Source organism: Lactuca virosa, chromosome 3, assembly GCF_052849685.1.
Source record: "Lactuca virosa cultivar CGN04683 chromosome 3, Lactuca_virosa_CGN04683_v6, whole genome shotgun sequence".
Lineage (NCBI taxonomy): Eukaryota > Viridiplantae > Streptophyta > Magnoliopsida > Asterales > Asteraceae > Lactuca > Lactuca virosa.
The window spans coordinates 124,646,513-124,663,988 of NC_136428.1; the positions used below are offsets into that span (position 1 = coordinate 124,646,513).

Below are 17,476 nucleotides of genomic sequence, written 5' to 3' on the forward strand. Positions count from 1 at the left end.
TGTCATTTTATTATTAACCATGCAACAAAACTAATCTAAAGTCCGTTCACAAACATGCCATTAAATTCAAAATTTAACCATTGAAGCATCATGAAAGAAAAAAAAAATGACAACCACGTATGTCCAACTTCTAAGCTTCATTTTTTTTTCGGTTGCCATTTTCAATTATTTTCAAGCTTTTCTGTAAAACAAACTTAACTACAAATATGATTGGTTGTTAATCATCAAAACAAAATTGTCAAATCTAAATTTGGATTAAAAAAAAAACAAAAAACAAAAAACATAAGAACAACAATCCGAGACAAGCATACACTTATTGTTGTTTCAAAAACGGAAGTTTAGATTAAAAAAAGTACATAACACCAAATACATATAAACAGTTACTTCCAAAAGATTAAACACGTCATCCAAATTTAGTTTCACAAAACGATATGCAACATACAAAGTTTGCACATCTTGGATGAAATAAAAGATGTTCATCAACCCATAAACCTCATTTGCAGCCTCCCCATGCAAGAAAACTTTCCTGTGATCCAAATTCCTGTAAACATCACCAGTTCAACCGATTTTTTTTACCAATTTTGAGTATTTTAATTTGACTTATTGGGAAGTTCATATCACAAAAAGATTGAAAAAAAAAAGAAAAAAGAAACTTACAAGCTGGCTGAGGCGAAAATCAGGAGGTGTATCGAGTTCTAAATTTGCAGGATCCATGATCAATCCTTGACACTCTTCCAAATCTTTCTTTAAATTTTCAGATCCCAATTGAGCATAATCAGAAAGACGTGGTTTACCCTTTGACTCTTGATTCTCAGGTTGACTTTGAAGAAACTCATCACACAAAGAAAGCCCTTCAACAAGTTGTTGTGAATCCAACAAATACTGTGATTCACTATCCCACCATTTTGCTTCTTCATTACCCTCTATTTGTAATTGTTCATCAACATGATGATCATCTTCTACTTCTACTTCTTCAACTTCATCATTATGATCAATAAGCTTCATGCAACAAGTTTCATCCTCAGCTTCATCAATGGCTTCCATCTCATGCTACAAAAAAAAAAGTTACAAAGTTCATTACATACAAACAAACATTTACAATTATACAATCAAATAGAGGATTGATTACCTGAGCAAAATCTGCATAAATTTCAGTGGGCCCATGTCCAAGACCTGTATCCGGGACCCGCCTTTCAGCACGAGGGGGTTCAGGGGTAACACATTTAGGTGTCACAGGGTCAACTTTAACAATCAGGGCGTTGACTTCTTCAATGATGATGTCATCATCTTTTCCATTAGTTTTTGATTGTGATTGAGATTGTTGTTGATAAAAGACTTTTGAGATGACATAATCTCCTTCTTTTTCATCTTCCCCTGTTCCTAAATGATACTGATGCATTACCCAATTTGTTTTTTCAGCTTTTCCACCTTTTATTGGGCTAATGTAAAGAACCATAATTTTTTTACACCCACGTTGAATGTTATCTAAAATAACTGGTTTTGTTCTTCCTGTTTTATGCCAACGAAAATCTCCAAAATCATCGCCATGGATTTTGCGACGCTTTCGGGTTCCTGTTTGGTAGGCTTTTATTGCTCTGTGGAAGAAGTGAGATACACTTCCATCCTGTTGAACTCCTTTAAAAAGCATGTGCCAAATAAAAAAATGTGACACTTGCTAAGCTTATATCTTTGTAAATAAATAATATAATATTTAAATTATCAAATACAAGAAGATAGAAAGCCAAAATGTAAAAGTACCTGGCAATTTTTGAGGATGAGTGTAACAAATTCCATCATCTTCCTCAACAGTTGGAATAAACTCATTAATAAAAGGGTGAGGGACAAAACCATGTACACCACTTTTAGCAAGTAAATGCCAAATAATTTCATGATCCAATGGGTCAAATTTCACCCCACGGGGCAACCCGGGCCATTCTTGATTAACCTATTAACATACAAAACTTTCAATCTTTCTAAATCTTGAAAAGATGCTAAAACTTTCATTAAAGAATCTGATGATAATGTGTGAGTGAAAATTAGAAAAGATTACATCACTATTGTCGACAATATGGTGGCAATTAGGGCATGTTTTTGTGGGGTTGCTTTTCCATTTGATATGTTCAGGATCACATGCACTTGAAGCACTTCTAATCTTTGATGCAATTCGGTTGCTATCAACTAACCATGATGGTCTGCATTGTTCAAAATCAAGATTTAAGTCAATGATCTGATTTTGAATTATTTCGTATAAAACATTTAACATAATCTGATTTTGTTAACCATAAGTTTGATCATATCCTAAGCTCCAAATGTTATCATAGAGGTTTAAAGTATTGAGGGGCTCAAAATAATCTTCCTACATGATACAAGGAAACCCTAATGAGGATAGCAGGAAACGTTCAACAACACATAAGCGTAGCAATGCTATTTCAGCTTAAATAACGACTCTCGTTAATCTGGAGAGTGTCAATGGCAGATCTTCGATCTCACTTTGACCCAAAAATGGCTCAGGTTTGACTTTTTCGATCACATTAATGGTCAAGCAATAAGTTAAGGTTTCGGTCTTTCACTGATCATGGAAGCAAAGTGGAATCCCCAAAATTTATCAGATTCGTTGGGTTTTTAAGAAATCGACAACCACAATACGTCAAATCGACGGAAAGATTACACATTTTGAATTGGGTTTTCATCAAAACCATGAAAAAATTAATCTTGATTTAAGAAATCATATAAAACTTAAAGATAATCAAGACACTCAAATGGAAGTTAAGCGGTTGCTGTATCGTCGTCCGTGAAACTTGATTAGAGAGAGAAGGCGGATGCTTACCCAGCCATGGTGATGAATGATTGGTGTAAAGAGCTTTAGGGCACCATCGATCTTCAGCACACACACACACACACACACCTCCCTCCCCCTCTCTCTTTACAAAGTGCTTCTCTAGGTTTGACTGTGCGTGGACCGAGGGTTTGTACTGAACAAAGACTTTTCTTTCTTGAATATTGACGTCACTCAGCCTATTGGTTTGAAATTCGAAAGTCGAAGTAGAGGGGGTCGTATATTACTCGGTTAATTCTAGAGCATGCAGACTTTTTCTTTTTAGGACTTATTATTATTTTCTTTCTAAATAATCTTTCAAACTCTCCTAGAATACATAGTTTATTTTGTTTTTTTACATAGACATAACTATACAAATGTCAATGTATTATGTATTTTTTATGGGTTTTGATCCAAACTTTTTTTTTAGTCTTATGGTCTCTTTGAACTAATTTGCTTGTAATATTGGTCTCTTGAAAAGCTAATAATATTAAAATGCACTCCATATATAATTTTTTATATTTTTTCTACTTAATTAAATATTTTATTAATAAATAAATGTGGTCTCTCTCTCTCTCTCTCTCTCTCTCTCTCTCTCTCTCTATATATATATATATATATATATATATATATATGCACACACTAGGTTACAACCCGTGGTTTCCACAGGTAAAATATTTATAACACATTTAAATTATTAATAAGATTTTAGATTTTTTTTAAACAATGAAAAAAAACTATCAAAAAACATTTTTAACAAAATAATAGCATAATTGAAGAAAAAATCAATATTATTTCAAGTATTCAAATAGTTTTCATTCATGTCGGTTAAAGTAAATATTACCCATCATCGATGCATACCAAGCTCTCATAAGTAGGCCTAAATATCTAAGAACATATAGGTTAACTAAAATTAATACATATACCAATTTATACACATACACATATTTTTTCCTACACAGCAAAATTGGATAAAAATAGAGGGTTAAGATGTATAAAACAACACCACAGTGTAAAGAAATTTAGGGATGAAGAGGGCATTAGGAGGTAATGTATAGCGTGTCACACCAAACTTTAGCAACGAACTTGGGTACATCCTTCTTGTAGTTCCGAAACACAAAACTCCCATACAAGATTAAGCACATAACCAAAATTTAATATCATTTATAAAAACAAAACTTTACTAGGAAAAAAACGTGATAAATTAAGTGAAAACCCAAATTAAAAATAATTCAAGAGTAGAAAAAGAATTTAATCTTGGATTGCAAAGATCCATTCCATTTCGGGATAAACTTCTCTTTGGTCAATACTTTCCATGACTCGTTGGCCAACTGATCTCCAACATATGGGCGTCCAACACTTTCTCCCAGAAAGCATCTCGAAGGGAGGTCTAACAATATTGGAATGGTAGCTGTTGTTTTACGAGAACTCTGCTAACGGTAGGTATGTATCCCAACTTTCACCAAAGTCAAGTACACATGCCCTTAACATATCCTCAAAAGTTTGTATAGTTCGTTCACTCTGCACATCAGTCTGAGGGTGATAGGTTGTATTGATATGCAACCGGGTACCCAGTTCATCATGGAACTTCCTCCAAAACCGAGAAGTAAAAAGAACATCTCTATAAGAGATTATCGAGACTGGTACTCCATTCCGAGAGGCTACCTCCTTAATGTACACTTCTGCAAGTTTCTCCATTGAGGAGCTTTCTGTTGGATAAGGTGTCTAAGTCCATAACTATATTTAGTATGTACTTGACCCAATTTGGCATGGTCCATTTGGGTTGCATCTTCATCTCAACTGTTGGATAGACAAAATGAGAATAAGGACACTTATGGTTTGTTAATATATTATAAGTTCTAATATATTAATATGAAATTATATTATTTAATTAGTATTGATCAAGAATTAATTTGGAATTAATTATGTGATCAAAAAGAGACTAATTAAATATATGGGGATTGATTTGTAAATCATTCATTCTTATATAGTGGGCTTATGGTCCATGATTCACTAGATTGGGCTAGGACCCATTGGGTGCTCCATGGAGGTTAAAACCCATGGATCATGGGGGAAATGAAAAGCCATGCACATTAGGGTTTACATGGTATAATATAAGCAACCTCATAAGGAGCAAAATCGGCCACTAAGACAAGAACAAGAGGGCTAGCCGATTTTGAGTGAAAGTGTTCTTCTCTCAAGTTATTCCAAGAGTTGTGGTGTTGTGTGAAACATTTGAGGCATCACATTTGAGATGCTAGGCTCACAAGGTCTTAAGGAATCCAAGCAACTACAAAGGTATGTCATTCTACTAGTTTTTATATTACAAGTACCCCATACCATGCTAGTTAGGATGTAAGCCTTGGAAAATTCTTATTTGCATGAATATTAGAGAAAACATAGATCCAAGGTTTCTAGGGTTTCATGTACACCATAGGAGTGTTAGAATGCTCAAAACCCATCAGTGGTATCAGAGACTAGGCTTGTTTTCTTGATATTTGATGCAAACTGCTTGAAAAAGTCGAGAATTCTGCAATCTGAACAGTGAACTCGCCGAGTCCATGGGGGGACTCGACGAGTCCATGACAAAATGCATCCTACTCGTCGAGTAGGTTCTTGCACTCGACGTGTAGGAGCCCCTGTATGCAGAATTTCGAGTTTTGCTGCTGGAAATGGACTAGAATCATTACCCTAAACTGTTTTGGACTTATAAAACCTGTTTTTGATGTGGTAATGATTATACTAATCCATTTTCAATGTTTATTATCAAATTTTCAAGTTTTATGTATGTTTATATGATTCTTGAAATAGTTGATATGAATGTTCATGCTTATGAGTTTTGGTAGATCATAGGAATTATTTGCAAATTGTTTGATGAAGTAATTTTTGATCTAAATGTTTTTTAATGGAGTCCATAATTTGTCCTCAAGATATGGATTACCAAAAGTCATTTCTTTTAAAGATCCATTAAAGAGTCATAGGTTACATAATTGAAGAGTCTTTCTCATAAATAGTTTTATGGACTCCATAACTTGTCCTCAAGTTATGGATGTTCAAGAATCTCTCCATTAAAAGTTTTTAAAACTTTAATTAAACTCATAAGTTATGAAAATCCAAAAGTTTTTTGAATTGTTCAAAACTTTCCCTCAAGTTTTGGAATTAGTAAAGTTACTTTAGGAAACTTTAATTCCAAACCCTAGAGTTTTAAAAGTTAAAATTCAACCCTTATACTTTATAGTATTATAAGTTAGTAATATATATATATATATATATATATATATATATATATATATATATATATATATATATGTATGTATGTATAAGAGCAAGTCAGTCTTACCGTTAGTAGGCCTCATTCACGAAGTCGGTCTATAAGGAGGGTATAAGGTTGTTGCCTATAAAATGGCAGCTTAATGGGTGTCCACTCTTACCCACCGCTTCCTTGACTGGTGGAGGGTCGTTAGCCGAACGAGTAAGACAAGGACTATAATTCTCCCTTCATTAAAAGTATAATGATAAATACTAAGTAGCTGAACACTTATAAATTCTCAATCTTAGTTACTTAGGAAAATGTGAATTTGGTGCTAACCCATGAAATTGCACTTTGTACCTTACCAAGTCATTGGTGGAGCGTGTGTGGGTAACCGGCACACTAACATGGACTAGTAAGAGTGTCAAAGGGTGACTTAATGTTTATCATAGATCGGTGGAGCGCGTGTGGGTAACCGACACATCGATTAGGTGATAAAATTAAGGGTACCAAGTAAATTTGCATGGTTATTCACACCTTGTTTGTGATCCTCGGCATCCCAGTCACAAACTTGAGAGGGGACAATTGATATTTAAACATGCCATTGAAAAGTTCAATGAATCTCAAAAGATCTAGGAGTTTCAATCCAATTAAAACCTAATTCCCATTTCGTTTTTCATGGTGGAAACTGGTGAATCGTCATTCGCCTACCTTTGAATATTTTGTAGATTGGATTACGTCATCCCTCTTCCAAGTTATAAAATATTGTGTTGGGTCCTAGCCTTAATATTTCATATTGGGTGTTGTATTAAGGACTTAAATCAACTAACTTGAATTTCTCCCATTGTAGATGTCTAGATCAGACAACTATGATCTTCCTAAATCTCTTGGAACAAGCTTTCCTAATGAAGATGATGTCCCGCGATTGGATCATGGAAATCATACTTCTCTTCCTCCACCTCCTCCAATTATTCTCCCTGACCCGCAAGCTCAAAGACTTGAAAAGTTCAAGGTCACTCAAGCCCTACTTGCAATGAAACATGAAGATGGAAGGCATGTGTGTTCTCACGTCTTAGAGATGAAGTCACATATCGACAGGCTGAGAGTGTTGGGTGTCGAAGTCTCAAGGAAGTTGGCTGTTGACCGGGTTCTTCATTCACTTCCTGAATCGTATAGTGAGTTCATTAAGAACTACTATGTGACAGACCACAACATAACCCTTATAGATCTTACTTATTTGATTGTTGCTGCTGAATCAGAAATGTTTTGGCGCACTGGAAAAGTAAAATTGGGTAGAAGATCTACTTCTCAAACTTCCATGGACATTGACAATGGTAACATTGGAAGTCGGGAAAAGCTTTCTCTTCCCAATGGAAAGGGATAGGCCTTAGTCAACCCGGTTGGCCAAAAGGTAAAGGGAAAGGCTAAATCTGTGATAGTCCCGTGTACCATTCCCAAAGAGTCTATATGTTTTTCTTGTAAAGAGAAGTGGAATTGGTTGCGAAGCTACCCTGACTACCTGAAAGATCTGAGAGATGGAAGAATCAAAAAGTTTGACTCTGCTTCAGATAAGTACACTATCTAACTTTGTTAAGTTTCTAATTGTTAATTCTTAATACATGATGTGACTAGGTTGCATTTTGATGTTTGGAAGGATCAAGCAAAGGGAAGGAAACTTAAGAGAAGAGTATGTTGAATCTGATCGCGAAGATGGATTTCGATCGTATGGTTCGAAGATCGGATTTTTGAGCTGCTGCTTAGGAGCTATGATAGATTGCTAGGAAATATGTAATAGCATAGTTTTCATTTAAAGTTGCATTGTAAGGAAAAAGTTTTTTCCGTATTTTTTTTAAATAAATAAAATTCTGTTTTATTTCATTATATCTCCTTGCAATGGCATTTATGAAAAATTGATGTTTGTATGTTTCTAGCAATATTGGAAATATGAATTTGATTCTTTCTTTTGTGGTAGTATGTAAATTTACCAAATAAGGAAAGATTATCGTCACCCAAGTTTCAATTGGACAGAAACTTGGAATCATACAAGTTGTATTGTATGATGCATGCGAATTTTCATCTTTGGAAAATCAAGACTAATTCCTTGTTCACATGTATATGTGAGTCAAGTGAAGGACTAAGGGATCGAGTACACATTCTTGTGCACTGGTCAAGTCCACCACAAGAAACGATAAGACTATTCGTCATGATTTACTAAAGTTTAGTAAATATGGTTATACTTACAATTTTAAGTATAATTCTGAAACGTTGGAAAAGTTTTGATGTATGTCAGAACGAATGAGAAGAATCAAATTAGGCAGAAAGATAAAAGTTTCTCAAATCTGAAAAGATGGGAGAGTACTTTAGTATCATGTTTTATGATCATCTTAATGAAACCATATCACAATTGATCCTCTAAGGACATCTTAGTGCATTCTTATGGCTGAGAAGAGGAGTCATGAATTATTGAAATGGTTAAAATCAAAAAGATGAACCATACTTCGTTCCAAAACAAGTCTTAGAGTCATACTCCAAGATTGTGACTTGAGTGACATAATCTAAAGAAGGTTTATAACACTTGTCAAATGTAGAGTAAAATGTTTTCTTACTCTTGTACATTTGAAATTGGTAAGTTGTGATGTTTTGGATAAAACAAAGACCAACTAAGGCCAATCGTGTGAAGTGTTCATCTTGATAAGTATCTGCACTAACTCTTGAATATTTGTTTTGTCAAGGAATGGTTCTTGACAAGAGAGTCTTATATGTCAAGAGGACAGTGGGAGTCTTAAAGATCTTGAAAAGGTTCAAGAACTAATCAAGAATAAAAACATATAGTTTATCACTAGCACACGACTTGAGGTTTATAGTCTATCGTGTTGACATATTCAAGTTTTTGTACCCATTCCAGTTAAAGTTGGCTTTGCATATGAGTTCTGAGAGTTCTCAATTGGTTGCATAACAACCTGGAAGCAATGGTAGGCCCTTGTGCTACCAGGTGGCAAGAAATTAAGAATGAACAAGTTCAGTCCATATGAGTTTAAATTTGTCACTAACCTTGTCTTGTGATTATGGTTTTGACAAATTCACATGGATAGGAACACATACACCATAAAATCTAAGTGTCATAAGGTTTCTCTCCGATTCACGAAAATGATGGTGAGGAAACGTTTTCACTAAGTAGATTTTAAGTAGATAGGAATTGTGATATTTGCATTCTCAAAGTCGTTAGTGGAGCGTGTGTGGTTAACCGACACACTAACATGGACTTGTGAGAAATGGCAAAGGTCTAAACAATTGAGACTATGATTACGACATCCCTTTTCATAGTTCTAAAAATTGTTTAGACACACATGTAAGCTATCTAAGGAAAGGTGTATGATTTTGATAAAGACTTATCAAAGAATCTCATATCAGAAATCTGAACTTTGGTAAGAAAGTCAATAAAGTATTGATTTCTAGAAGTCCAGCTGATTTCTGGATACGTGTCAAAGCTAGTGGGAGCATAAGTGTTATGCTAATAGTAATTATTATGCTAGTGGGAGCATAATCAATTATGATAGGTGTTGCAAGTTAGCAATGTTAATTATAGAAAACAAAAGGCTTCAATTGGGAAAAGTTGTTTTACTATAATTAAGGGAGAGGAAATTATACTTTATATACTTCATTTCAATTCTAAAATCTTAGATTGAGATTTTAATCATCTTTAGTCAAGGATATATATATATATGAATTTTATGTTGGAATGGTTCAACATAAGCAAATTCTATATATATTGCGTTCTCAAAATTCGATTATGATTACGGCATCCCTCTTTATAGTCAAATTATGAAAACATGGCAAATAAAAAAAAATATTGTAGCAAAAGGCTGGTCTAGGATCATGCCTTTATGTGAGACATCATGAATCGTGTCCCATATGCTTCATATATAGGATCGATTACATGTGCTATAATATTTATCCTTTCTAAATTTTCCAAATGCCTAGGGCATTAAGAGGGAAAAGTACTAGAATTTTGATATGACTAAAATGATTAAGCAATTGTTGAGGATAATCTGAGGTTTACCGAAGATTGGTTGCTTATGGACAGTTGGAAGTATGGTGTTAAATTTTGGAGAGGAACCATATTGACATATTCTTAAAGGAGGCGACTCTTGTGATAGTCAAAATGGGAATATGGAAATGTTCTTCCATATTGGGAGTTGGAGATTAAGAATCTATGAGAAAGTTAGAAACTTTTATGCAAGAAGGATGTTCGAAGGAATGTACTTTGAACTTGAAACTTCGTTTCCATGGAATTGATCTCCATAGGAATACTCTGTAATGTATGTTGACAAGTCTTTGTGACTTTGTGCATCGTCATTACAAGAGGATCAATGCATATAAGTTTAGAATCTAACAGATTTCGGTAAATGGTAGGAATTTGGAATTCTTACATTTACGATAAGGATTTGGATTGTGAAATGAGAATCATTGGAATCATGTTCAAGTGGTCTATTTCACAAAGTAAGGATCATAGACAAACATAGTGTGCATACTTAGAGTATGTCATAACTATTGTTTGGACAAACATAGTGTGCATACTTGGAGTATGGCAGAACTATTGTTTAGACAAACATAGTGTGCATGCTTGGAGCATGGCATGACTATTGTTTTAATGCATGTATAAGGTTGATAAATCGAAACATTATACAATGAATAATGAGTAATGAGTAATCGATATGGTGTTTAAATAAAAGGTGTTTTATTTACTCTCAAAGATGCTTGGGGCCATATAGGATTAGTATTATTCTTGTGTTTCACTTTGCATGTTTTGACTTCCCGAATAACTAGATTATTCAAACTCTCCACAGTCAGTCATATGTTGGAAGCAGATATGAATCAAGACTGTCATGAATTGGGTTTGTAGATGTCTAAGGTGCAAGACATAGCAAATGGTTTCTACAACATTCATGAGTGCTCATAAGTTCTGAGTATTGGATTCAACCCACGCTCACTTGTATCACTTCATGGAATTTATCTTGAGTGATCGTGAGACGGTAATATCATATAAGTCTTCAAACCTAGAGATATGAGTTATTGATTATGAGTTGGTTGTGCATTGATTGTACGAAAACGCATCGGTAACTCGATGTTATAAAATGTACCTTTGTGTATAATTCAACAAGTAGTAGAATAAGCATATGAGTCGAAGTTTATATGTTCCTTCTAATCCTTAGAGGATTAGAAGAGATATATGGGCCCCTCGATGATTTTGTTTTGACCTATGTACCGGGCCCGGTCAGAACCAAATTGATGTGTTCAGTTTAGTTCTATGTCAAACAAATCGAAAATTGAGAAACAAACTGCTGGACAATAAGTACGACATTGTTCCATGTATTTGCCCGGCTGATATCTAGAACAGAGGATTATATGATCACTTATCCTAAATGGCGCATCATCATCATAGTTCCGCGAGACTTTGAAAGAGCTACGATTGCTGGTCGGTTCTTGAAGTCAAACATATAATTATTAGACTTATCCAACTGGGAGACTGTTGGATAAGGTGTCTAAGTCCATAACTATATTTAGTATGTACTTGACCCAATTTGGCATGGTCCATTTGGGTTCCATCTTCATCTCAACTGTTGGATAGACAAATTGAGAATAAGGACACTTATGGTTTGTTAATATATTATAAGTTCTAATATATTAATATGAAATTATATTATTTAATTAGTATTGATCAAGAATTAATTTGGAACAAAGACGACTTCTCCCAACTCCAGATCGTATGTTGGATAGTTAACCTCGTGGGGCTTCAACTGTCTTGAGGCATATGCGATTACTCGGCCTCGCTGCATGAGGATGGCTCCAAAGCCCATGATTGATGCATCACAGTAACTATTATGTCATCAACACCTTCTGGAAGGGTTAATACTTGAGCTTCGCATAACTTTTGCCTCAATGTTCCAAACACCAATTGTTGCTTAGGACCCCAACAAAAAGTAACACCCTTCTTACTTAAACGGGTCATTAGTACAACAATCTTGGATAAATCTTCTGTAATATCCCGCCAATCCTAGAAAACTTCATATTTATGAAGGAGTGGTCAGGACCAGCCATTGCATTACTACCTCAATCTTGGATGGGTGTAATAAAATACCATCATGGTTGACAAGGTGCCCAAGGATCTGGACTTCTTGCAACTAAAACTAACACTTTGAGAACTTCGCATGAAGCTTCTCCTTTCTTAGAACTTCTAGTACTTCTCCTAGGTGCTCCTTGTGCTGCTCTTGAGTCTTTGAAAAGACCAATATATCGTTAATAAACACGATTACTGATAGATCGGGCATAGGCCTACATAACTGGTTCCTTAAATCCATGAATGTGGCGGGTGTATTAGTGAGCTCGAAAGGCATCACCACAAATTCATAATGGTCGTACCGAGTTCTGAAGGACGTATTTGGTATATATTCCTCTCTTATTCATATCCGGTTGTATCTTGATTGTAGATCAATCTTGGAAAACCACTATGCTATCTGGAGTTGATCAAATAAGTCGTCAATTTGTGGTAGTGGGTAACGACTCTTCACTGTGAGTTTGTTAAGTTCCCTGTAGTTGATGCACATTCTGTGCGACCCATATCTCTTTTTAATAAACATGATTGGTGCTCCAAAAGGCGAGCTACTCGGTCGAATAAACCCTTTGTCCATCAACTCTTGAAGCTGATTAGAAAAATCTTGTACTTCTGGGGGTGCAAGGCGATAGGGTGCCTTGGCTACAGGTGCCACATCAGGAACTAATTCGATCCTAAATTCTACTTGTCGCTCTGGAGGTACACTAGGTAGGTCCTCGGGAAACACATAATGTAATTCACAAACTACTAGTACTGTTGTGATAACTTCCTTCTTCTCTTACCGAGTGTTGATTTCATAGGCCAAGAATCCCTCACAACCATGTTGTAGGTACTTTCTAGCCCTTGAGGTGGAACAAAACGTTGAACTACTTTTGGAGTCTTCACCCGGATAGTAAGTTCTCCCCCACATGGAGTCTGAACGATTACTATCTTTTTCTTACAGTCGATCAGGGCCTCAAACTGGTTTAGCCGATCCATACCTACTATTATGTTCATCTCTCGCATAGGAATGGGAATGAGATTTATTGGGAAATTACTTTCATAGATTCTTAAAGTACAACTGCGGTATACCTTTGATGCTTTACCTGTCCGTTCATCAGTTATTTCCACTCTTAGAGGATGTTCTAAATCTCCCGTGGTGTTGTTAAGGTTCTTTCTAAACTTAAGCGATACGAATGAATGACTTGCTCCAGAATCAAATAGCACTAAGGCAGGTATGGATTTGACTAAAATCGTACTAGCTACGATGTCTAACGCCTCTTTGGCTTCTTCTGCTGTGAGCTGAAAGTCTTGCCCCTTTTCACTTGGAACCTCGAATTTGCCTTGGTACCCATCAGTTATCCTCAATGTTGCAGGTACTGGAGCCTGTATTGCACATGTTGCCTTCAGAAGAGGACATCCAGCCTTAAAGTGACATAGTTGGTTGCAATTGAAATATTCGCGCATGTTCTATTTGTAGTCCATGACATAGTGCCCTTCTTTGCCACACTTGTGGCACCCAGGTCCTACTCGACAAGGACCATCATGAAACTTTCCACACTTGTTGCAAGTGCACCCCTTCTGATTTCCAAACCTTGAACCATTGGATTTGAATTTATTGGATGCCGGCAGAGATGGTGCCAGAATCTTCCCTTTCACTTTAGTCTGGGTCTCTAACTCGATTTTTCGCCTCCTAGCATGCTCCTGCATCTCAACTAATGTCTAGTGTCGATTGTTTGATACAAACTCCCTGATGTCGTATTGAGCATGCTCAAATACAGAAACATTTTCACTTGTTCCGAGGATGCATACTCGGGGCAGAACAAGGCTCTCTCAGTGAACATTTTGGTGATCTCTGTCACCGATTTAGTTGTCTGCTTGAGCGACAAGAATTCTTGAGCTAGTCGCTCCCTTTCCACCATTGGTACATACTCTTCTCTGAACTTTTCAACAAACTACTCCTAGGTCACTACACTTTTCTCTACATGCAAGTAGTCCTTCGTGACAAAGTTCCACTAGTCTTTCACTCCATGACGGAGGAGATTATGCACACACCTGAACTTTAGGTTAGCTGGACAAGCACAAGTGTAGAAGCATCCTTCTACATCTAAGATCCATCGCATGGCAACAATAAAATCTCTAAAACCATCAAACTTTGGGAGCTCGGTGTTATTGAACTCTCGATAGGGTATCTCCTTTTCTCCAGGTGAAGCTGCAGCAGCGATGACAACAGTGGCAGCGACGACAGCAGTACTAGAAACATCTGTGTACCGCTCATCGAATAGGGTGATTAGTTCGGTTTTGATAGATCCAAACATATCTGGAATCATTTCTCTCACGGATACAGATACTGCTGCCTCTATCTAATCACGTATGTCGGCCTCTCTCGGTCCTGTTCCTTCCGATCTAGAACCAGAACCGCTTGCTCTAGTAATCATCACCATGCTGGAGATATAAAAGGGTCTAGATCAATATGAATTTACCTTTGAAGAATATTCAATCCTTTCCAGTTTCTTAGTAACTTTTTGAATTTTCTTGACTCCCATATGGATCCTGTGCTTCTGGTAGTATGAGCCCATACTACTTTCCTGTAACACCGTAAATTCCCAAACAAAATTTTCATTTTTAAAACTCATAAAAACTCATGTCACATTTCTCAAAAACCACAATTGTATCAAATATCAAACACAAATCCACAAAATAACTGATAGTATCCCAGAATCCTCAAACATAGGCTCGAACAGGTGTGTAAAATCAAGCCGGTGCCTTCCCGCGATCCTGAGAAGTACCCGAAACATATATCACACAACACGGTAAGCACGAAGCTTAGTGAGTTCCCCAAAATACCACATACACAAATAATAAGCCTCTCATGACTATAGCTCGGCATGGACCCTCCGGTCATGCGTCTCGGTGAGGACCCTCTGGTCTCACGACTCAGTGTGGACCCTCTAGTCATGTGTCTCAGTGAAGACCCTCCGGTCTTCACAGCTCGGGTCGGACCCTCCAGTCCTGTATCTCAGTGAGAACCCTCTGGTCTCATAACTCGGTTTGGACCCTCCGGTCCCACTCAGTAAGGCACAGAACAATATAGCATATATCACAAAGACAAGATGCATAATATCACATAACTCAATATAAGCACATAGGACCCTCCGTTCGATAACTCAAATTAGACCCTACGGCCACACAATATTACCACTCAGGTAAGTATAGTGAGAAGACTCACCTCGTAAGTAAGCAAGTAGATCTAGCACCCCACGAACAGTATAGACTCCGTCTACATAGTATAATTATCTCTAATCAACAGTTTGTAATAACTACTAAGCTAACTCTTCTACTAGGTCTCAAAAAGGGTGAAAATACCATTTTACCCCTCCATGGTGTCCAAAGTTCACAATTGACCAAAGCCTAAAAGTCAATGGAAGTCAACACTCGAGTCAACAGTCCCTGTTGACCCAACTCGGCGAGTGCACCTATGTGACTCGTCGAGTTCCTCCTGTCCTCAGAAGAATCGGGAAAACTCCAACTCAACTCCTCGAGTTGTATCATCAACTCGCCGAGTTGTAGCGCGTTCAGACTATCGGGGAAAACCTTTGCTGAATCGTCGAGTTAGCTTATGCACTCGCCGAGTCCCTCTAGACCAATTCTCATTCAGACGATTATAAGCAGGAATAATGTCCCAAACTCTAGATCTAGCTTCCCAAGGCTGAAATACCACGTAAAGCTGCAAGCTTTACGTCCATGCATGGCATCTAGGGCTCGAAATGCCATAATAAGCTCTATATGGGGTTTAATGCATAAAAGCTTGTCACTAGCTTGATAAAGCTTGGATCTTTGGACTCAAAGGACCTCATTCAGTCCAGATCTGATGTTTCAACTTCATGTCATGCTCAAATGACTCAATACCCAAAAGATGGATGGGAGAAAGTGAAGGGTTTTGAGCATTCTAAAACTCCTATGGTGTACATGCAACCCTAAATACCTTGGATCTATGTTTTCTCTATTATACATGCAAACTTGAACTTTCCAAGGTATTACCCTAACTAGTATACAATCTTTGATACTTGGGTAATATAAACAAGTTAGAAGACATACCTTTTTATGTAGCTTGATTCCATGGAGCTTAAGAGCCTAGTGCCTCAAGTGTGACACCTCAAATGATTCACACAACATCACCAACAACTTGGAATAACTTGAGAGAAAAGGTTCCTATGCTCAAATCGGCTAGCCCTCATGTGTACACACACTAGTGCCAATTTCTTAAGCCATGGGGTCCTTATATATGGTGGCTATTAGGGTTACACCATGTAACCCATGTATTTCCATATTCTTCATGCTCCATGGGTTAAAACCTCCATGGAGTATCCATGGGTTACTCCATGGGTTTAGCCCAACATGAATGAACTATGGATCATAAGCCCACATATATAAGAATGAATGATTTACACAATCAATCCCCATATATTTAATTAGTGTCCTTTTGATCACAAAATTAATTCCAAATTAATCCTTGATCAATACTAATTAAATAATATGATTTCATATTAATATATTAGAACTTATAATATATTAACAAATCATAAATATCCTTTTCTCACAAAAGTCTATCCAAATTGTTCCGATGCCATGCAACCCAAATGGACCATGCCAATCGGGTCAAGTACATACCAATTATAGTTATGGACTTAGACATTAATCCAACAGAAAGCCCTAAAACTCCCTAGAAAGAGATCTAACAAAAGAAATAACCAAGGTGGTAGCTTTTTACCTCCAAACAGAAGCTAACACTGAATAACACCGGATCCAAAAGTCCCTCCTCGTTCCAAGCCTTGTTGCTCTCCAACTTCCCTCGAAAAGTGCACTAGAAAACACAAGATTAGCCTCTCTTTCTCTCACACAAGGTTATAGCTCGATTAGGGTTTCTCACAAAGTGTTTGGGTGATAAGGGAGGCGAAAATGGAGGCTTAAGGTCCTTTAAATAGGACACAAACCCTGAAAATTAGGGTTTTCACACTCATCACCTACTCGTCGAGTTGGGGTCCTCCAACTCGTCGCGTAGACTCTAAAAATCACGCGACCACTAACTCCTCTACTCGGCGAGTTGTGGCATCCAACTCGTCGAGTTGCTCTAACATCATGAATGCAAGTATCCTTTTTGGGGAACAACCATTGGAGGCTTCATTTCCTCCTTTCTTTTGTACAAGGGTCGGCTTAGTCCTTCCTTTTTGATTTTCCCCATTTTCTTCCAAATGCCCTGGCCTTAATCATGTCATCTAGGACTTTGGTTTTCCTAAAGTGGAACGCTAGCTGCTTAGTT

General features: G+C 36.8%; 2 protein-coding genes across 2 annotated transcripts; both read right to left on the minus strand.

The window, feature by feature from the left end:
- Nucleotides 1-235: 235 nt before the first annotated feature.
- Nucleotides 236-3,013, minus strand: SOG1 (NAC (No Apical Meristem) domain transcriptional regulator superfamily protein). Its single transcript, XM_079085515.1, has 6 exons — nucleotides 2,828-3,013; nucleotides 2,051-2,192; nucleotides 1,759-1,945; nucleotides 1,130-1,635; nucleotides 658-1,050; nucleotides 236-541 (listed from the first exon to the last, which is right to left on the minus strand). Exons 1-6 carry the CDS (start codon nucleotides 2,833-2,835, stop codon nucleotides 494-496), a joined length of 1,284 nt encoding a protein of 427 aa, XP_078941641.1. The 5' UTR covers nucleotides 2,836-3,013; the 3' UTR covers nucleotides 236-493.
- A 9,911-nt stretch (nucleotides 3,014-12,924) lies between these two features.
- LOC145164005 (uncharacterized) lies at nucleotides 12,925-13,623 on the minus strand. The gene has a single exon (XM_079082738.1). The coding sequence runs from the start codon at nucleotides 13,621-13,623 to the stop codon at nucleotides 12,925-12,927; it is 699 nt and encodes a 232-aa protein (XP_078938864.1).
- Between the last annotated feature and the right edge of the window lie 3,853 nt (nucleotides 13,624-17,476).